Source organism: Pyrgilauda ruficollis, unplaced genomic scaffold (genome assembly GCF_017590135.1).
Source record: "Pyrgilauda ruficollis isolate IOZ18807 unplaced genomic scaffold, ASM1759013v1 scaffold77, whole genome shotgun sequence".
NCBI classification, from domain to species: Eukaryota; Metazoa; Chordata; class Aves; order Passeriformes; family Passeridae; genus Pyrgilauda; species Pyrgilauda ruficollis.
Window position 1 is genome coordinate 777227 of NW_024529599.1, and position 21915 is coordinate 799141.

General features: G+C 53.5%; 1 protein-coding gene across 6 annotated transcripts in view; it reads left to right on the top strand.

The window, feature by feature from the left end:
- Positions 1 to 21915, top strand: part of MXRA7 (matrix remodeling associated 7) — a 31432-nt gene that overhangs the window by 4058 nt on the left and 5459 nt on the right. Inside the window, exons 2-7 of one of the 6 annotated variants that reach the window (XR_005956786.1) lie at positions 3228 to 3323; positions 5445 to 5505; positions 9349 to 9448; positions 11350 to 11387; positions 11529 to 11609; positions 18352 to 20044. Coding sequence is in view for 5 of the 6 variants with exons in the window: in XM_041486536.1 (XP_041342470.1) it covers positions 3228 to 3323; positions 5445 to 5505; positions 9349 to 9448; positions 11334 to 11387; positions 11529 to 11562 (345 nt within the window). In the remaining variant the exon portion in view is untranslated. Of the gene's footprint in view, positions 1 to 3227; positions 3324 to 5444; positions 5506 to 9348; positions 9449 to 11333; positions 11388 to 11528; positions 11610 to 18351; positions 20045 to 21915 lie in introns of those variants that run through there. The other 5 variants (XM_041486536.1, XM_041486537.1, XM_041486540.1 and 2 more) reach the window with 5 other exon arrangements.

A 21915-nucleotide genomic window follows, 5' to 3' on the forward strand; every position in this document is an offset into this window, starting at 1 on the left:
TGCCAGAGGGCTGGGACAGGAGCTCCAGTGTCCCACAGGGCACTGGGGAGGGATGTGGTGATGTGCTACCCCCGTCACAGCCCTGGCAGCAGCACTGCCAGGGAATGCAGGGCTCCCCACCCAGACCCCTGAGTGCTCAGACGTGCCCAGCTCTCACCCAGAGCAGCCTGTGCCAGGGACAAATGCATCATCTCTTGCAGTGAATGGAAACTGGGAAGTGAGACAGGACGTGTGTCACCCCCAGGGAGCCTGGGCACGTGTGGTGCCCGCCCTGAATCCCACCACGGGGCTGCTGCTGGGACGTGGCTGGGGCAGGGTGGCACTGGGCTCTGTTGTGTTCCCTGCACGGGTCAGGGAGGCTGGGCTGCTGCCCTGGGGCTGGGTGAAGCCCTGGAGCTGTGCCAGAGCCAGGGCACTGCTGGAGCAGAGGCCACGAGGACTCTTTACCTCCTGAGTGCCCACTTGTGTGAAGGGCTGCCAGGTGAGGGCCAGCTTTGCCTCCTGCCAAGGATGCCATGCAGCTCACCTGGGCAGCAAGGGACGTCCTGGTGTGTGGTGTTTGCTGTAGCAGAAAGGGAGTGAGCTGGCTGGATGTGATGGTGCCTGCAGGGATGGGTGCTGCTGAGCTGGGCTCCTCACCCTGCTCTGGGACTCACCAGAGTTTTCCTCTCCAGCCCTGGCACTGCCTGATCCTCACTAAGGGCTGGATGGTCCCAGATCTTCAGAAAGGCTCTGCCCACTCTGTGTCCTTGCCCCTAGCAGTGACAGGGGAAGTGGCAGGAGCAGATGCTCCCATGATTTGGGGGGCTCAGAACCTGCAAAACTCCATCCCCACATGAGGAACATCCTGTCCAGGCACCCCAGAGCTGGCAGGACCATCAGCCGGGCTGGAAATCTGCTCTTGGTCTGCAGCTGCTCCTCTGGCCAGAGGGAGGATGGAGCCCCAGTGGTGGGTGAAGGGGAGCTGCTGACACAGCAGCTGCTTTGCTCTGCTAAACTCTGCCCAACATTATTATTATTTAGTCTTTTTTCAAAGGTTTCTTCCTTCCCCTTTTCTCCTGGCTTTTCTCTTTCTGGCTGGCTCTCTCCTGTCTGCTTTCTTTCCCTCTTGCAATGTCTTGCATCAGGCTTGGAGCAGAAAGTGCAGCCATAAATGGCAACACACAGGGCCCAGGAGTTTAATCCAAGATAATTTTCTCCCCTTGCTTTGCAGCCTGGGATCTTCCCCTTTCCTGAAGCTAGAGCAGGGCACTTATTTGTCCCCAACCTGCCCATGAGGGCCAGGACTGTCTCTGAAGAAAGGGTGAGGGACACACCGCCCTCAAATTCTCCTCTTGTCCTTTCTGAGAAAGAAACCCTTTGCTCAGAGGGGTTTGCAGCGGGGATGGAGGAAGTGGGGAGGAAATGGCCAGAAATGAGCTGAAATCCAGACGATGCTGCAGTGGGAAGCCTGGCTCCCATCTCCCACAGGCTGGGAGAGGGTTCAGTGGTGGCAGAGCCTTGAGGGGGCATTTTGGGGTCACCATGCCAAGCTCCTCTATCTGAGCCATCCTCCCCAGGGAGACCCAGGGCTGTCCAGGTCAGTGCTGGCTGTGTCCAAGATGTCCCTGAAGCCTTGTCCTGGCTCTGCTTTGCTCCAAACCCCGCTGCCAGAGTCAGCTTCTCGCTGGGGCGGCTCACTCGAGGCCATGGAGCTGAAGGGCAGCAGCACGTTCGTGATGATCCAACAAACGCCGGGCTCCGCAGCCAGGAGCCGCCGAGGCAGATGCATCGCTGCCTTATTATTTAAGGTGGATGACTTGCTGGATTTTAACCCTGGGCTTTCCGGAGCCCCGGAGGGCTGTGCCCAGGTGTGATTAGAGGTGCGGGCAGGGGCTGTGCTGTGCCGGGGCCGGGCAGCTGCAGCCCGGCGCGTCCCTGCCGCGGCAATGAGATCTTTGTTCGCAGCGGCAGCTGCTGGGGCGGCCCGTGTCAAGTCTCCTCCAGATGCTCCCGGATAATGACGTGCACGGCTCTGGGTAGTGCTGCTTCTCGCCTTTTTTATTTTTTTCTTTTTTTTCTTTTTTTTTTTTTTCTTCCTGCGGGGGGGTTTTTGTGCACCGGAGAGATGCTGATCTGTGGGCTCTTGGATAGAACACTCAGGTCCTTTCTTCTCCAGTTGTTCCTTCCTCACTCCCAGCTGCTCAAAACTCTCCCTGCATTCTCCCTGGGCTGTGCTTCCTACAGAAGAGCAGCACCTGAGGTGCCCTGGTGTCCTCTGTGGTGTCCAAGTCTCCCAGTGTTGTCCCAACGCCTTCCCCCTCCCTGCTTTGGCCGCGGGATGCCGGGACAGCAGCACCCGCTGCCCACGGCAGGGCTGAGAGCCCTGAAATTCGGGGCTGCTGCGGGCAGAGAGGGCTCTCCCCTCCCTCCTCCTGGCTCCCAGGGGCTGTGGGCACAGCCGGGATCGAGGTGGGGCTTTGTCCCTGCTGGCACTTCCAGCCAGCCCGGAGCTGCTCCCAGCCCCATGCTGGTATTTCACTGCAAGGCCAAGGGACACGCTGTCCCTGCTCCCTGCCCACGCATATCCTCCTCCACAGCCCTCCAGGCACAGCAGGGAAACCTTCAGCTGAAGGTTTCGGACAGGGAAAGCTGGTCCAGCCACCCACAGCTGCTGTGGGGCTGAGAGAGCTGGGAAAGGCCAGGATGGCAGGGTGGGATGGGGAGGTTTCCAGGGCTGTTTGCCTGTGATGGAGAAGGCAGCTGGCGGAGCATTAACAAACCGAGCATGTCCTCTCCCTTCTGCTGCATCAGCACCCCGGGAGCTGCCTGAGCCCTGCCAGGACACACGGGCAGCCCAGCCTGCAGCTGGCACAGCCAGCCCCCATAGCTGAGGGCTGCTGGCACTGCTCCCACCCCGCGGGCTGGGGCTGCCACAGGGAGCAGCTCCTGAGCTCCACAGGGAACAGCTCATGGGCTCCACAGGGAACAGCTCATGGGCTCCACAAGGAGCAGCTCCTGAGCTCCACAGGGAGCAGCTCCTGAGCTCCAAACCCTGGCTGCAGGGCCGGGCTCTGGAGGTCTCTGGGGTTCCCCACTCCAGCAGCCATCCGTGGCTTGGCACACAGCACAGGGCAGGACGGGCTATTGGCCACCTTCAGGATTTGTCCTGGAGCTGCCAGGGCTGGTTGGTTGAGCACAGGGAGGGCTCGGGGGTGTTTGTGCTCAAAGCTTTTGTCCTTTTCCAGATCCCACCCTTGGGTGCCTCGCCTGGATCCGGCCTCGGGCACACAGGACAAGCAGAGGACACAAGTGGCCACGAAGCACTTTCCAGCCACGCAGAGGTGTGTGGCAGGGAGAGCCAGCCTGGGGAGGGTGGCACGGCCCACAGTGTGCCAGTGTCCCTGCACGGGTGGGACATTGTCCCAGGGTGGCAGTGGCTGTGCGGAGGGGGCAAAGCTTGCCTGCTGTTCTCCCCTGGTGAGGTTGGGTGGCCTCTTAATGACTCAGCCCATTTAAAGCAGAGAGAAATGGCGTTCCAGGTGCAGGTTTGCCATGCCCTGGGCATGGGGTCAGGGAGGTGGGTCCCCCTGGGGCACTGGACCACGATGGCTGCGGGAGGGAGCAGCCCCAGGAGGGCAGAGGGACGGGGATGTGGAGCCTGGGGCCACAGCGTGGGGGGAAGGGAGGTGCTGGCATCTGCCTCCAAGCCATCCAAGCAGAAAAGTGCTGTGCTGTGCTGCAGGGAGCTCCTGGCTGCCACGAGCAGGGGCTCCCAGACAGCCCTGGCACGCTGCTGTCGCCTGCCAGCCTGGCATCCCTGCCTGCTCCCTCGCTGCTCCTGTCAAGTGTCTCTTCCCCTGTGTTGGAGCAGATCTATTTTCCTTCCTTGGAGGTTTGCCACCCAAATTTCCTGCTTGCTCTCATTGTTAAATGCTCAGTTTCTAATGCCCAGGCAAGGAAGAGGCTGAAATCTCCCTCCTTGTGGCTGCTCCTGGAGGGCTGGGTCTCCTAGGGGATGTCCCAGCTCACAGGGGGAGATGGGGAACTGCTGCCCTGGGCTTGTGGCAGAGTCTCCAGAGCTGTGTCCCCTCCCTGTGCCCTCCCCAGCCATCCTCAGGGGAAGCCCGGGTGTCCAGTGGGAAGTGCCCATGTTTGGAAGTGTGGCCCAAAATAGCCGTGGCTGCAGCAGGCAGGGGTCCCAATGGCACCTCCTTCTGGGGAACAGGGTGCCCAGAGGAAGCCAAGTGCCTGTGAATAAAGCACATTCCTCCCCCATGACAAAGCAACCCAGTTCTGGCCTGGGGCTGTGCTCCAGCAGCTCCTCCAAAGCTCTGCACTGCCCAGACTGTGCACGGTCCTTCTTGGGTCAGTGTCATTCCCCTTGGGTCTCCTTCCCCCAGCTTTTGTGTCCCTTGATAATGAGGGGCTTGGCAGCCTTCCCCCATGCTGCCCCCCTCTCTGCAGGTGCTTTGCCCTTTTGCCAGCCCAGGGGGTGCACAGGGGTTAGGGTGAGGGTTAGGGTTAGGATTAGAGTTGGTTAGGGTTAGAGTTGGTTAGGGTTAGGGTTAGGGTTAGGAGGCTGCAGGAGACACCCTGGGTGCTGGTGACCCCTGGGCTCAGCTCATAGGGGTTTGCAGCTGGAGCACAGGGCTGTGCAGGAGGAAATCTCTCATGCAGGGGCTCTGCCATGTGTCCCTGTCTTACCTCCAGAGTTGGGTCGCTCCCCTCTCTCCCTGCTTGGAGTTTCTGCACAGGACAAGAAATCTGGGCTTTCTGAAGTTTGTTGTGTTTTGTAGAAGGGAGCCCCAAAACTTCTAAAATTGCTTTGCCTTTTAAAAAAACCCCAAAATGTGCTGTTGCTGCTCTCACCTGTGCTCCAGACACCAGCTGTGGGTGGCTCCTGGAGGGGTCCCAGCAAACCCCAGTGCTGCCTTTGACCCCTGGGCTGCTGAATGTCCCTGTGCTTCAGAGCAGCTCCTTGGCCATGCCTGCAAGGTGGCTTTGGCTGGGGATCCACCTTTTCCTCCTGCCAGCACAGCCTCTCCAAGCCTGGCCTGGGGGCACACAGATGTCCCCGTGGCTCTTGGCTCAGTCCCCTGCCTGTCCCTGGGCAGGAGGGGTGGCAGGGGTGCAGCTGGGAGGAAGGTGCTCAGGCACAAGGCTCTTCTTAAAAACCTTATTATCTCTTTGATTATAAACCTTAATATCTCTTTGATTACTTGCATTTCACAGCCTTTGGGTGGGCCAGATCACTGGGACTGACTAGTGAGAGGGAAGCAGACTAATGAACCTCGCTCGTTAGCGAGCATCCCTTTGTCCTGTTCCTTGGAGGAAGCAGGGAAGGGGTGTCCAGCCCTGCCACTGCAGCTCCAGGCTCTGCATCCCAGCCCTGCCCCAACCAAGCGTGGGTTGTTCAGCACAGCACCTTCTCCTCATGGCTGCTCTGTTTCTCACTCCTCCAGGAGGAAGAGGTGGACTCAGAAAACGAGAAGCTGGTGGTGAGAGAGCCGGAGGATGAGGATGGTGAGTGCCAAGCAAGCCAGAACTCTGCAGGGAGATTATGGACAGGACTGGAGCCCTGAGTGCTTGGGCATGGTCCCTTCCTCCAGGAAATTCCTACCCCTTCTCCAGATGCCCTTGGGCTGTTTGCCATGGGGGAGCTTTGTGATGCAGCTGCTCCAAAAGCTCCTTGCTCATCCAGGACAATCTCCAGAGGCTTTAGTCAGGGCCACGTTTAACTGATTAGCCAATTAGTTGATTGGAAAATGATTAATTGACTAATTGGGGTGACAACTGCTGCAGTCCTAAGAAAATGAAACAGATGGTGCCTGAATGTGTGTCTGAAGGGGACTCTGCTCTCTGAGCAGCCCTGGAGATGCTGGGATGTCCCCAGGAGTCCTGGCTTGGGGTGGCTGGGGACAGCTGGGGCAGCAGGAGGCCTTGGGGTGTTCCCCCTTCCCTGCCCCACTTTCTGCCTGGCTCTGAAGGCGCTGTGTGGCAATCCCCCAGCTCGGGAGGATTATGCCTAATGCCACAGAGAATCAAATTTTAATCCTGATGCCATTCCTGCAAGGTGGGGGAAGCTCCTTTGGAGACAGGGTTCCCAAAATACACTCGTTCCACCCTGCTGGGCTTCCTTGCAGCACTGGTGGCTGGGGATGTCACCGTGGGGGGCTGTGGGAGGTCTGGTTTGAGGATTGATGGATGCCCCTGGTATCATGGGGCATCCTTACAGATGGGATGGGGGAAGGTGAAATTCCCTGGCTGTGAGACCTGGCTAGCACTGTGTCCTTCCTAAGCACCTCCTGCAGGCAGCCCCTGGCTCCTCTCCTGAATTATTCCCACTGTTTCTAAGTGTTTGCAAAGCCCAGGCTGAGGGAGCAGCTGGGAACACCAGCAGTGCCCTGGGACCAGCCCTGCTCCTCCTTCACTGTCTCCTGCGTGTCCTGGCCCCACTCAGCCCACGAGCAGAGATTCCCCTGGGACATGTGGAGATCCCACAGCCTGGGATGCTGCCCTGTGCCCAAAACCACCAGAGCAGCCTCCCCTCCTCTTCGGGCAGGGAGCTGGCAGGGATGACATGTGGATCACGCCAGAGCAAGCCAGTTCAGGGGAGAGGGGCTCTCTTGGGGCTGCTCTCACCCTGCCAGCTCAGGGTCACAGCACTGCCAATGCGAGGGCAGAGAGATGAAAGACAAATGTTGTCTTTAATATGAACTCATGGAGGCTCTCAGTAAGTAGGTCGCCTCCTATTCCTGTAGTGTTTTCCCTGTCTACATGAAAACCCAGCCTCCCCTTTTCTGTGTGTTTCCTGAAGTTTGTTTTCAAGCTGCAGGGAAAGTTCCTGAGCTCAAAAAACAGCCAGAGGTTTCCAAAGCCACACACTGTCTCCTTTTTTTAATCTCACCGTGTGGGCAGGGAAATGGGGACCCTCCTTGCCTGCCTTCTCCCTTATTATTTTCTGGGGAGGTGAAAACTAAATGCTCTTTTTGGGCCAGTCTAAATCCCAAATCTCACTTGATTTGGCAGAAAACCATGTGAGGGAAACAACCTTAATTGTCCTTGAAATCATTCGAGCTTTACAAAGGTAATGAGCAGCTCCTGCTCTGCACCAGCATAAGGAACAGGAAGTTACACCCTCTTTTTTTTTTTTTTTTTTTTTTTTCCTTTCTCCTAATATCTCCCAGAGCAGCAGCCAGCTGAATTTTCTTTCCATGCACTTTTATGGTCACCCAAAGTGCTGATAAGCTGCAGCATTACTGCTTGTTTCCAGCTAGCCAGGTTTGTTTGTTTGTTTGCCCATGGGAAGGGTTTCCCAGAGAGGGAAGTGGAATATGGCCAAGCTGAATGTTTGGGGCTGCACACCAGAGCTTTGGGCTGCTTTGTGCTTTGTGACCAAGCTGGATAAAGGGTTTGCATCCCCTGGGAGGCCCAATGGCATTTAGGGATTAGAGAAACACTCCAGATCAGTAATTGAGTAGTAATCCACCAGGACTTCCCAGGGAAGCTCCCCAAGATCAGGAACCTGGAGATGTAAAGAAGTGAGGAAAATGTGGGCATTAGCAGGGGAGAGGACTCTGGGAAATTCCCATCCCACTCCTGTTGCTTCAGGCATGGTGTCCTGGTTTAGGGCAAATTTGGGAGAGAATATCTGAAGGGGTTCTTCTAGAAAGTAGATTTAAGTGGGGCTTTTTCCGTGTGGTGTTTTTTTGTTTGTTTGTTTTACAATAACTCATCAAATTTTATTAGTAAATTACACTTTTGGCATGGAAATGGGTAAAAGTTGTTGTGCTTCACTCCAGTGAAGCCTTGCCCTGCTTGTTTCTGAGATCTCTGGTTTCCCCACCTACCAAATCAGGCTGTGACTTACCTTTTCCAAGGAGGTCCCCAAGGTCTGGCAGCAGCTGAATGTGGGCACAAGCTTGGGGTTGCAGAAATCAAAAAATCAAGGTATTGGACACAAAGAGAAAAATCCTTAAGGGCAGTATTGATCAGAAAATAGAGGGAAGCTGGTGCTGAATCCTGTGTGTGAGGAAGGGAGGGGAGGGGCTGTGAGGGGTTTTTCATTTGGGCAGGTAGAGGAGGAGAGAATCATGAATATGGCCACAATTGCAGTGGAGAGTGCGGGAAGGGGCTCCCTGTGCTCCTGGGAGCAGAGGATGCATCCATGTGCTATGTACAAGTTGGGCTTTCTCTCCTGCCAGGGGAGTTTCACCCCTTTAGGGGTCCTGCTGGTGTCATCCTGGATCCTGCTTTGTGGATAATGTGCAATTTTTCAGGGCCACGCAGATAACGAAGTACCATCTTCCTTTTGTGCACCCCTTGGAAGCATCCCCAGGGCTCTGAGGGTCGGGGAAAGCAGCAGATATTCCTGGGAATGTGCAAACCCCAGTGCTGGATGGCTGGATGTGAAGCAGCCAATTCCTGCAGTCCTTGGGAGATAAAGGCTCTGAGATAAGCAGCCCGTGGATAACACATATCCACAGCAGCAGCTCCTCCTGGGCCCCTCTTGGGCTGACCTCCCCTGCTGTTGTTTTCCCCTATCTGTAGGCAGATAAAGCACGGGAGAGGTTTTTAAGAGCAAATAGTGCTCGAACAAAATCCGATTGGAAAAGGATCGGCTTTGGCTCAGAGTCTGAGCTTTGGTGCTCTAATTAGCACAGGGCTGAGGCTGCAGAGCTGGGTGGAGAGCACCCAGGAGAAGGAGACCTTGGCTTGCTCCTCAGGGCTGTGACAGAGGGGCTGTGCTGTGCTCCTGGGGCTGCCCTGGCTCGGTGCTCTTTGCACCCTGGCGTTTGCCATGTGGCATCTTCTTTTCACAAGCTTTGTCACGGGCTGCAGGAGAGCTGGGACAGCTCTGCTTGTGGCACCATCCGTGAGCCCCAAGCTGAGGAAAGGGCCCCTGGATGAGGAGAGGGAGAGAGGAGGAGGAATGCAAGACTGGAGAGGAGAAGCGGAAAATGCTGCGAGTTAATCAGGGCAGGATTAGCATGTCTTGATAAGCCAAGATGGGCCTGCAAGGCTTTGAATGCAGGGAGAACAATGGCATACGGTTCCTGTGCTCTAGGATTTCCTCAGATCTGCTGCTCACTCACAGCAGTCCTACTGTTTGCAGTGCTGGTGTGGCCAGGCTCCTGCCATCCTCTGGCCAGCAGCACCTTGGCTGTGCTCTGGGATCCACACTGCCTCCCTGACAGTGCCCAGCCTTTCTGCAGATTGGAGTCACTCAGGAAATGAGCTGGGGTGGCCAGAGCATTTGGGGTGCAGGAGCAGGGCAGAGAGCACCCAAAGAAAGTTGTGGCTCTCGGGAGGTCTCTGGTTCACAGATTTCTTGCTCTTTTTTTATCTCCCCTCTCCTCTCTCCAGCTGCAGATGAGAAGTTTTCTTTTAAATACAGTCCTGGAAAGCTAAGGGGAAACCAGTACAAGTCAATGATGTCCAAAGAAGAACTAGAGGAAGAACAAAGGTAAGTTGAGCTTCCTTTTTCTTCTTGCCCAAGCCCACCTGGCTGACATGCCCATGGAGCAAGCTGGGTGTGCTCAGTCTCTCTCTGCCCACACTGCCCTCAGCCTCTCACTGCTCTGGAGCTGCAGACCTCTCCCACACAGGAAGATATGAGAACAAACAAAGTCACACTGATTTAGGAGATGGAGGCACTGTGGCCCTAAATACCTTTGGAGCTCCTCTTAGACCAAATTTTCCAGCTGCTGCAGCTGGTGTATTTGCCCTGATCCCATCAGTTCTGTGCTGATAGATATCTCCTGAGGACCTGAATCTTTGGTTACTTCCCCTCCCCTGGCCCTGTGGATGGCACACCAGCCAAGGGCATGGGCACAGCTCAGAAACACCGGGGCAAAGTGAGGGAGCACAAGGTTCTAGAGCTCACTGAGATGGGGCTGACACTGCAAGTGTCCATCCCCAGGGCTGTCTCCTCAGCTGGATGTGGTGGGGATTTACCAAATAGTAGGGCTGGTAGAGATGGAGAATTGTTCATCTTGCACTTTTTGCTGAAGTATCCCCCTGAGCCCTGCATGAAGAAAGGTCAACCCTGTCCTGTCACTTAAAACAAGCTTTCTGGCAGGAGATTCCCCAGCCTGTAGAAGGAACAACCCCACAGCTGAGGGCTCTGTGGCAGGCTGCTCCCTAGAGGTGTCTGCAGCTCACACCCCTTCCCTGAGCTCCAAGGAACTGATTTCCCCATGGTGGCTGGGAGATGCTGTTCTCCTCACTGCTGTCCCAAGGGCTGTGGGACCCAATTCTCCACCCAGAGGTTTGCAGAGAGTGATTTAGGGGCATTTGTCACCCCTTGCCTGTCAAATTTTGGTCTAAATACCACCACAGTTGACCTGGTGTAAAGAACCAAGCAGAAACTGGAGCACAGCAAGGAAGGCAGGGATGGGGGGATCACAGCTGACCCCCAGCTCAGGCATCTCCTGCTGGAAAACCTTGCCTTGAGGCTCTTGGGCAGCATCTTTGTGATGCCACCAGCTGGGCTGGCTGAGGTTTATCTGTGTGAGGTGAGCAGGGCACTGTGGTAGGCAGAGTAAATCCAGAGACCTGCCCTGCTCTGGGGTCAGCAGCAGAAATGAGCTCTGGTTTCCTCTGGCACGGGGTTGATTCTGCATTGGTGGCATCAGGAAAAAATGTTTGCTTTCTTCTTTTCCATGTGTCTGTTGTGCCTGACGCCCCCACCCTGTAAACTGCTGGGCAGGGCTGTGAGTGTCACTGTATTTTTCACTTGGGGAGGGTGGTGGGGGGATGAGCCAGGTGAATGTCAGGGACACCCATGGGGCTAGATGGGATTTGCTTTTCAGGATCCTGCTAAAAACCAATGCAAAAATCTCCCTGCAGCTGGCAAATTCAAACCCTCTGCACCAGCAGCTCCATGCAAACCAGCTGAGCAATCACTGCTCAGGTTTTCAGGGCCAGGAGTCCTGCAGGGCCTAGGGCTGGTTCTTGAGTGGCAAAAAATGCCCTTGTTGTCACCTGAGGACACTGAGGGGACATTGCCTAAGGACAGCAGTGGGATGGGGGTTTTGTACTCAGGGCTCAGAACAGGCTCCAGGGGGTGATGGAGCTGTGCTGGGCACATGGCACTGCTCAGGCAGCGCTGGAGCAGCCCCAGGCAGGACAGTGCACCCAGAACTGATGGGCTTCGTGTCCCTTGCAGGCTCTGAGCAGCCTTCCCCACTGAGAACCACTGGCAGACGTGTTTTTCCTACTGCTCCTTTATTTTCTTCTCTTCCGTATTTGTGTTGTTCATTTCTTAAAGGCAGCTTGGTGAATTTTTTTTTGTCTTGCTTTGTTGCTGGCTTACTTTTCCCCCCCTCAAATCTTCACTGCGGCATCAGCAGCTTTTCATTGCAGGCCTCGCAGGTGGTGCAAGGGGGCAGGGCTGCTGCCAGGTAAGCTGGGCGAGCTGAGCACAGCGCCTCAGCCTTGTCCTGCATCCTTCTCCTTGCCCTTCCACCCCTCTCCCCCTCTCCATGAGCCCTGACAGTGCTGCTGACCTGCTGTGACCCGGGTTTGCCACCTTTATGTTGCAGGATTGAGCTGACCTCTGATCTCACATCTCTGTAGCAAGTACCTTAGGTCCTCGGCCACAAACATTCTTGCAAATCTTTTTGGTAAGGACACTGCTGCTGCTTAGAGGTAGTGGTACCACTGATAACACCTGCTCGTGTCTTGGATTATTTTGCTTTTGGGTTATTTTCCAGGGGAGGGATTGTTTTGAGCTGCAGTTGGTTGCCTGTCCCACCTCCCTGTTCACCTCCCTCCCCTTCCCTCCTCATAACAGATTAATGAGTCCACTCCCCTCTGCCTCCATCTCACTTTCCATGAGCACTCCAGGGCAAATGGGGGCTCTCACATTTGGATGCTCACCTCTTCCATCTTGGATGCCTGAAGCTGGACATCCCACAGTCACTTCTTTGTGCTGATTTGGGAAACTGGGGCTGCTGCAGAGTGGGGGGTTAGTCCTAGGGTGTGTTACCAAAACTCAGACAGGTTTAGTGTGCACTTTTAGCCCTGTCACTCCTCCAGCTTTCCTGTGGATCAACAGGTTCCCATGTGAAGCAGCAAATGTAAGAAACATCCTAAAAATGCAAGTGGGTCCTCAGAGGCTGCTTGCTGTGTAGTTCACAACTTTGAATTTTGGGACTCCTTGATTTTGGAGATGCCACTGAAAATATTCCTTGCGTGTTCCAGGAGGAGCTGTAGGACTACAGACAGGAGCGTACAGGCATGCAATAGATTTGGTTATTTAAGCAAAAAACCCACTTCTGTTCTAACCTGCATCCCTGCAGAAGCTGTGGTTGTCCTGCCTACAATTCACTTGAGTCTTGTGGCTTCCAACTGGTGCTAAATCTGGACTAAAAGGGGAAGGAATGTGACCTTCACTGAGTGATGCAACTTCCTGCTTTTGGTGACTTCAGCCTCAAAAATTAGAGTGCTCACTGAGGGAGGAGGACAGTAAATCCTTTTGGCAAATACTTCTGCTGGGGTGGTGGCTGTGCTTGATCACACCTGGTGGGTCACCAGTCCTTCTGGAACAGAAGCACGTAGCCTTTGCCCCCCTGGGGGAGAAAAACAGTCTGGGCAGGAAGGGGAAGAGTGCAGGGGAAGGATGCAGCCCTTGGTCCAGCCAGCACAGCTTATTCCCAAATCCTTGTCTTCTGCACCTGAGGCTTTTGGCCATCTGTTGCCAGCTGCAGCTGCCACGGTGCAGAGCTGGAGCTCAGGAAATGTGAGTGCTGGTGGTGCAGCTGCCCCTGCTCAGACAGGGCTGAGCTGTGTAGGTGTGAGACACAACCAGGCTGCATGAGACGTGCTGCTGTCCTGGCTGGGCAGCTCCTGTGGAGGAGGGAGGAAGAGCTGCCCAGTGTGTCTGCAGGGCCTGGCTCTCATGGGTGGCTTGGAGTGGTCTCTGCCAGATGTTCTTCAAACCTCCCTTTAGGTTGAAAGAGGTTAGTGGGGATTTTTTGCTGTTAGAAATGAGTATGGTCAGGACTCTGCTGGGCCTTGACAGCTGCAGCAAGGCTCCACTCCTTATAAAAGAGAAGACAATGGGAGAAATGACCCCCTTGGGTCTCTGCTTTCAGTTCTCTCTTTCCATGAGGCAAAGCAGGTCCCAGCCAAGCCTTGGTTGGCCTCAGTGCTGTCAAGGGGCTGAGCTCTCTGTGCTCTCTCCTTGTCACTCTTGGCCTGGAGTGTTGGGGGGACAAAGGAGAGCAGATCCCATCGGACAGGCTCTAGAAAGGTGGTCTCTCTGTCCTCTGGTGAGGTGAGGGTGAAGAGCCAGAAGCTGCCCCATGGCAGACCCATTGAACAGGGTCTGGTGAATGGCACCAAACTGCTCCTGGCAGGGGCACTCCTGGATGGAGCAGGAGATCCCCAGAGCACTGCAGGGAGGATGGGGATAGCTGCTCAGTTTCCCTGGCTAGTGGGCTCAGTTCCCACGTCCAGGTGACCCATTCAAGGAGCAAACTCTCCTCCTGCCTCTCAATCCTCTCCTCTCACCTCCTGGCCAGCCACAGATGGGTTGAGGTGACACTGTTTGAATGCAGACTGGGTTTAAGCCTAGGGCTCAACTGCAAACTGGAATTCATGCAAGGGGAATTGGATGGCTGTAAATATCAAGCTTAGCCCTTTTCTTAGTGGCAATTGAGCACTGGAAACCTGCCTCCTCCCAGCTGGGTTCAGAGTGCCTCTTGGTTATGGGGTACTGAAAAAAACTAGGCTTGGACTCTGGAATTTCAGCAAGGCAGGGTAGACCCTGGTTCTAGAATGTCAGAGAGGAGAGACCTTTCCCTGCTCTACAAGGCATCCTGAATGAAAGTGGGATGCAGCTGTGGCTTGAGGGCCAACTGTGCTGAAGTTTGAATTTTGAATGAGACAATGCTGGTGATGACAACCCAGGAGCACACAAGGGCAGGAAGCAGCTGCAGAGGTTTAATGACTGTGTTGACAGACCTTGACCTATTTCAAACATCTCCACTAGTAGCCCTCCAAAAATAGGTGGGTGGACAGGGCTAGGGGAGGTTGCATTTTGGAGAGCTGTCCATTGGCATCTGTCCCTGTCCACCCCCTGCATTGCCATCACATAACCCTGGCCTGCCTGCTCGCTCCCCTCTCCATACAGCATGGGAACTGGGCTTCTTTCTCCTCCCTCTCTTTTGCTAACCTTCCCCCCACCCAGTGGCTTTGCAGTCCTGTCCTGTCCTGTCTTGTCCTGTCCTGTCCAGCATGGTGCTTCTTTTGGATGAGGGAAGCTGGTAAGTTTGGGCTTTTTGGGGGTGAGGGATATTATTTGTTTGCTTCTCATCTTCTGCAGCACGATAGTCGTCCTGGGCTGAGGGAGGAGGAGCAGCAAGGGGTGCAGAGCCCATGGCCATGGCACTCTGCAGGGCAGGGTGGCCACTGCTTTACTGCAGCCACCAGCCACAGGGATGGCACCAGCCATGGGCAAGGCTGCTTTCAGCCGCCAAACACCCAGGCATGAGGTGTGTTTGCTTCCCAGCTGCCTCTTGTAGTAAAGGCACTGTATGTTTGGGGATCCCTGCTGAGCTCCCCCTCATGCTCTGTAGGTACCCAAGCCCACTTGGAAGAGGAGGAAATCTGCTTGTGGCCTGGTGCTGTTCCCTGCCTCCATATCCTCAGGGAAAACGTCCTCTGACCTATGAGATGTCAGTGGACTGGGGCCCTGGCCCTATTTATAGTAATGATTGAGTCATGAATCCCCAAAAGCTTTAAAAACAGAGTAACTCAGGATGCCTCCCTCAGAAAGCCAAGGAAGGGGAGGCCAGGAAGCCCCTTCCCATCTCCTCCTCTCCCATCCCAGGGAGGAAACCCTTGCAAACTCCCCCGTAGCCTTTGCAGGGTGTGAGTCTCTGACCCTGCCTTGGCATGAGATTTTAGTTCAGAGAGCAACTCTGCTTGAGCTCCTGGGGTTTTTTTGGCTCAGGTCCTGAATTGTCCTGGCTTGTGGCTGCTTCTCTGTGTCTCCCTCACCCAGCGCTCATGACTTGTCTTCATCTGCTTCTGCTTAACCTTGTGCAGCATGGGCAGCTGGCTGTTCTCTGCCTGCTACCTCCCTGGGAGCCCTGCTCTGCCTGTCCTGGGCTCCCCTGCAGCTGGGACAGACCCAGGGATGCAGGGAATTGGGGCATCTTGCCAGGCTGGGAGCAAACTGGTGTTCAGTGAGCTGGAGAACAAACACTGAGTGATGGAAGAAAGCACAGCCCAGCCTGTCCATTGCTTTTCCCACTGCTGTGGTGTTGGCTGGGGTGGTCAAGAGTGTTGCAAGGGAATGGGCACACGAGTGATGGATGAGCTGGTCAGGAGCCCAAGCCACCTCCCTGGCTGTGCTCTGGCCTTTTCAGCTGTTGCTGCTCTGGCTGGGCAATGTGGGAAGCTTCTGCCTCAGAACAGCTGTGGGCAAGGTGTTCTGGGGGTGATACAGCCCCTGATCCCACTGGCTCCTCACCAGCCCCCATCCTAAAGCCAAAGAGATTTGTGCTCCCTGGTCACACTGGTCCTGGAAGCCTCGAGGCACAGGAGTTACTTCCCAAAGCCCAGAGCACCTTTCAACTTCACTGTCCCAGAGGAGGAATTTCAGATCTGTGTTGATGAAGCTCCTTTTGGTACCTCTCACTCAACCCCTTCTCTCTTAAGCACTGTCTCCCTGTTCTGCACCTAAGTCCTCTCTGTGTTTTGCTGATTGGCTGAAGCAACTGGCTCACACTTTTGGGACCACCAGGAAAGCTTAATTTAGTGTGTCATTCCTCATATTCTTCCTGCAATACCTCAAGACTGGGTTATAGTCACCACCAGAGATGGTATCTGCCCCCATGGTAAAGAAGTGGGGACAGTGGTGGTGGGATCATCCCCAGCAGTGAGATGGGAGGGAACTCCCTGGGGAGATCTCAACCACCCATTGCCAGGTCTGCCCAGCACTAAGGGCTTTTATTCCCTGCTCTTCATCCTCAAGGGTCAATCCTGGTTTGGAGTGAGAAGAGTCTGGAGCCAGGTTGCTGTCCTTGCTTGGAAGGAAATCCTTCTGGATTTCAGAGCAGAGGACTGATGGTCCTGACAAGGTCCTGAGTCAGGGAAAGGAGCTGGGAATGCTCCATGCTTCTGAAAATAATCTTTTTGAGTGAAACTATTCCTTAAAAGGGCACAAGCAATTACCAGACATGGTTACAGTAGGATGCTCTGGGCTCTCCTTAGAGTGAGTCAGGGCTCCTTTGGAAAGCTGAAGTCTATGAACGGGCTACAGATCTCCTGACCTGCTGTGGATTTTTGCACACAGGAGAGATAGATGCACATGGAAATGCTGCCAGTAACCCCTGTTTTTCAGAGCTGAGGTGCTGTCTTCTCTCAAAAGCAAGAAGCCTTGTGTTAGTGCTGTGGGTGAGCTGGAGTGAAGGAAATGCTCCTGAGGCCACCAGGACATGCAGTTTCCATGCTTCTTTGAGACATTCAGTCCCTGAGCTGTCCTCATATTCCAGAACCTGCTTTTGTCTGCGCTCCTTGTCTCCAGCTTTTCCTTGCACAGAACCATGTCCAGCTGACAAATCACACGATTCAGTGACTTGGCCATTGGCTTGAGCAAGAACAGAGATATCTGGATAATCTTTATCTGAAGAAAGGATACAGCTTCTGGCAAAAGATGACCCTAACCTGGTTTGATTGATGAGCTGTTGGGGCAAGCATGCTGATCCAAGGAGAATGGAAAGGAGGGAAGAGCCAAGGATAAGCTGTGGCTCAAATCTCTGGGCGTCCATCCCAAGCTAATTAATACTTTCAGGTTCCATGGGTGAAATGCCAGAGCTTCTCAGCCTGGAGGGTTATATGGCCCCAATGTCCCAGAGAGGGACTGCCTCATGCTCTTTAGTCCAATTCCCCTCACAGCTTGCTCCAGGACCAGGAAGGGGTATCCCTGTTGTGCAGATGGGAATTTCTGGCTCTGATGTTCATCCCCTCCATTAGGGTCATGCTGGTTTTGAGATCTTCTCACCCCAGCTGTCAGCCTGGCCTTGTGGAGATGAGGATCCCTGTGAGGGACTCATCCACCCTCTCTGATGTCCCCCATCCCTCCCTGCTCCACCTGTGGCACTCTGGAGGGGACCTCCCCTCCTGGGCCCCCGTGGCAACGAGCTTATGCCCTGACACGTGAAATCTGATTATGCTTGCGTGACTTGAGCGGGATGATCCGCTCCTCAGCGCCGCGAATCCCGCAGAGCGATTATCCACTCCGGAAAATTTCCTTTCTTTGTCCTAACGGGACGGCCGCTGAGCCTCGGCGGCGGTGCTCCGGTAACCCCGGTGCCACGTGATAATCTCCATCCGGGATCCGGGTCACCGGCCGCTCAGAAGGCTGCTGGACAAGGCAAGAATTTGCAGAAGAGCGAGGACGAAATGAGGCTGTTCCTCACCCTCACTGTGGCCATGGCTGGCAGGAGTAAGGGACTTCCAAACGTGGCTCAGGTGTTATGGACCATGAACCCAATTGAATCGAGGAGGAATGAGGCTGGAGTGTGTCTGAATGTGTTTGTAGGGTAGGTGATGCGTGTTGTAGCTTCCCTCTACCCCAGTGCAGGTCTCTGTGTCCATGGCAACTGTCCAGCCTTGGGCCAGCTGTTTCCAGATGTGCATGGTTCACCCATGAGAGATGCTGGGGCAGTAAGGGCAGAGTGTCTGGAAGATTCTGGCTGAGAACAAGGGACCACATTTTTTAGATCCTGGCTCTGCTGCATGGAGGGAGTGCCTGGATGTCCCCACACATTAAACACATCTCACCCTCCTTCCCTGGGACTATGGGAGAGCTTCCCATCAAAAGGAAGTGACCTGCAGGGACTCAGGGGGTTTCACCTCCTTGCCTTGAGCAGACTCATCTGTAGAAAGATTGAGAAAGGTCGAGCAGTTCAGGCACACCACCCTGTGAAATCAGCGCTCGTTCCTGGCTCATCTGGCTGCAGGTGGGAAGAGGAATCTGGGCTGTCAAGGGTGCCAGCAGCCCCAGGAGGCTCTGCACAGGACAGTGAGGCAGTAACCCCTGGAGTTAATTCGTTTGGCTTCTCCAGTTCTTATTAGTAGCTCAGAAGGGTTGTACCTTAGCTTGGTGCCAGACAAGAGGATTTGCACTTCCAATTGGGTTTCGACTATCCTGCTGCAGTTGATGAAGCAAAGTCCTTCTTAGAGGCATGAGGTTTGCAAACAGCAGCTTGTCCTGCCCTGAGGGGGAAGCTGCCTTGCCTTCCCCCCAACACACACAGCGAGGGCTCTCCCCGCTCGTTTATGTGAATAATAATGAACCAACCTGAGGAGTGAAATGACTGAAATGATTTCTCTCCCTGTTTCTCTTTGCAGACCTGAAGACTATATGAAGTTGTCCCTAGCCTCCTCCTAAAGGCATCCCTTGGCATCATTAAAGGCTTGAGAGAAATACCAAAACCAACCAAACACACCCATAAGAGAAATCCATAAACCCTCAAAACTTGGGATCCCCTCTTGGTCTGAAGTTGAGTTCTTCAAAAACTCCTGTCAAGTTTGAGGATATCCTATTTTTTTGGCTCCACGGACTGGGGCTGGGCCCAAGCAATGACCTGAGTTGTGTTTGGGGGACTGGGAAGAACCTTCTTCCCTCTCCCCCAAGCAAAACCCAAAGTGAACACTAAATATGCAACAAGTCTATTAGTTGTGTTGGCTTCATGTATGAGGCCATGAAATCCATGTTGTTCCTTTCCTGGGGTGGACAATCCATAGCTCTGCTCTCAGACCAGCTGGGACCTTGTACCAGAATCTCAAGTTGTTTTGTCCTGGGGTCAAAGTCCTCTTTGTTGCTGGGGGGGTGGTAACTGCCTGTGATTTCCAGTGTTGTGCAAAGCTGCTTTACTCCGAGGGCTGGAGGAACGAAGTGGGGTCCATGTGAGGGATGGCAGACGATGGCTGGGCTGACTCAAATTTGCTTCTGTAGTTATTTTAGCAGAGAGCTGGTTCTGTAGGTACACAGGATACTCAAGAAGTGATGAAGTTTGATCGTTTAGCTGTTCTGCTTGGGGTGGAGAGGCCACACTTTGGCTGCTGTTATTATCTGCATCCTCACTTTTCCCTACCCCAGTTCCCAAGAGGAGAGACCCAAGGAGGCAGCTATGGCATCAGGGGTTCCCTCTGGCTCAGGATGGGATAGTGGAGGTCCTGGGAGAGGCACACTCCCCATTCCTCTGCCTGCTGGCTATTCCAGTGCCCTCTTCTCTTGCTGGTCCATGGGAGCCAGAGCTCAGCGTTGCCCCTCAGCTCTGTCACACAGAGCAGATGAATTTGGCTGGGCACATGCTCTGTTTTAAATCAAACCCAGCTGGTTTTTGAGAGAGAGAAGAGGGTCCAAGTCCTTCAGTGATGTTGTAGAACCACCAGGCTGGGTGGGGATGTGTCCTCCAAAGCTTCTTTGTCACTGCCTCTTGGCTAACACTGCAAACATATCAGGAACCCAACAGGCTGCTTTTTCTTTTCCTTTTTAATTCCTATGCAGACAATACTTGAAACCTTGTACACAGTTGTCCTTTCCAGCGCCTGGGGTTGGCAAACTCTTAATAAATGGTCTCGTTTAAAGAACAGCAGGAGGCTTCAGCTTTAGAAGAGGCTGGGCTGCCCTCTCCCAGCCGACAACTGCAAGCGTTGTTCAGTGGTTTGCATATGAATTTAGGCACATCTGGACCCTCTGCTTCAACATCCTGCTGGTACAGCCGCTGTCTCTCCTCGGTACTGGCTGGCTGACTGTGTCCCAAGCACCCAACTATGCAAAGAATGCCTTATATCCGTTGTGTTTAAGTTACATGGCAATATGTACATCCAGCAAAGTCGGTAGCTAAGTCCAGATTTTTGCTAGCGGCAGCAAGTCAAACTCTTTCTTCAACTCAAATGGCTGTCTGGGTATTTTTTACTTTTATTTGGTTTTGTTTGTTTTGTATCTGATGGTGGTTCTTATACAAAGGACTGTAATTCTAGTGGCTTGAATCTGTAAAAATTGCCTTTGTTTGGTCCAATAAACCTTTGAATAGTTTATTTGGTTTGTGCTTGTTGTCCCTACCTCCAGCAGCTTGTAACTTCTTCCTCAAGAGATTTGTGTTGAAAATCTGGATTTTAGGTTGGATTTTAGGTTACTATGACTTTTATGCCATAAATGATTACATTCCCATAAATGATCAGAGGGAAAATCAGGGATATTCCCCTTTTTCTGCTGAAGCAATGCAGTGTTGCATTCCTGCTCTTGTTTGGCTGCAGAGCAATTGACAACATTCCCAATGCAGAGCTCTGCCCAGGATTTCAGCTGCTGTGGTCACAGGTGCTTAGTAGTTCCTAAACCCCAGATCTCTAACATACCTATGGCTCACTGCCCCAAATCTCCAGCTAACCGTAAAAGTATTGGACTGAAATGTCTAAAAAGAGCCTAAGGGAGATAAGTAGGGAAATATAATTACCTATGAAGAAGAATTAGGCTGCTTCAAAAATCCTTAATTAATCTATTTTGTTAGCAATAAGTAAAATCCTGTTTGACCTCCTGAATCCAAGTAGTTTTGAGGACAGCATTTATGAGAAGAGAGAATGATTTTATTTGTGAATGGGGTATGTTTGATCTGAACTCATCCAAAAAAATATCCAAAACCAAACCAAGCTGGATCACTACAAGGTTGTTTTGCAAGGTCGCCTCTGATAGGAGAAGCTCCTCTTCAAAGACAGTTTCATGTTTGTGGTGCCTTACTCTTCCTTCCCAGGCTCTCTTCTCTCTTTATCTTTGTTTTGCTGTCCCTTTGTAGTAGATTGTGTAGTGCAGAGAAGTAACAGCAGTAACAGCTCTTTTTTCTATTTTCCAAATGCACAGTCATGATATTTAAAGTTGAGGGGAGAGCCAAAATGCATTGATGTTGTGCTTCAAAAAAAGAGAGTGAATATTGTCTGTGATCCTGATTTTGGAGACAAGGAAACGGGCCTTTGGAGAGGTTTCAGCAGCGCTCATGTCTGTGAAATGAGGAGTGAGGGATGCAGACCTGTGTGAGCACTCGCAGCTGGGATGCACTGCAGACACAGGAGGCCAAGCTGTGTATTGAATTTCTCCACACCAGACTGGCAACGTGCCCTCTGGTGCCCAGTGGTGATCTAAAATAAAATATTGATCACTCATGACCCTGCTTCCCTTCCTCTCATCTGGAAAGGGCAGCTGGATGCTCTTCCTGTGAGCACAAAACATTACAGAAGAGGCAAACAAATCCAGGCTTCCATAAACAAAAGATCCCACATCATTATCAGGATTTGTTTGGCTGCAGGACCGTTGCATTTTAATTGCAATGGAAAATAACTGGCAAATGAGCTTGCTTTAGCCAGGATCTGCTTTTTTCCTGCCCTGTTTGCTTCAGCAGTGCTGAGAGGACAGACTGCTGTTCCTGCTGCTGCTGGGGCTTAGCCCAGGAGACGGGAAAATGCAGAGCAGGAGCTCGGGAGCATGGGTAGAAGGTTCCTCTGCTCGTTCCTGACTGTCTTCCTCTCATCTTATTCCTGGTGTGGTGGCTGCTGGTGCGTTGGTGCTGTCCTTTCAAGCAAAGATTGTGCTCTGGTTTTGCCTGTCAATAGTTATTACTGCTCCTCCAGCTCCTGGAACAGATGACAGCTTGTCCACACAGGCCCTGCAGGAAGAGTACCCCAGGTTATCCAGCGGCGTGCATTTAAATGGATTAATTAAATGGTTTAAAGTCCTGCGTGGGAAGCTGGTTGTGGCAGGAAAGAGGACTCTTGACAAGGTGACCATGTGGGAGTAAAAGGCAAATTCTGTGTTTTTAGCCCACGGGAGGTCTAAGGGTGCTGAGCAAGCGGGAGAAGTTGGGATTGTGGCAGGTCTGTGCTCTGAGCTGTCACTGAGTTCTGGCCTCACGCTCATGC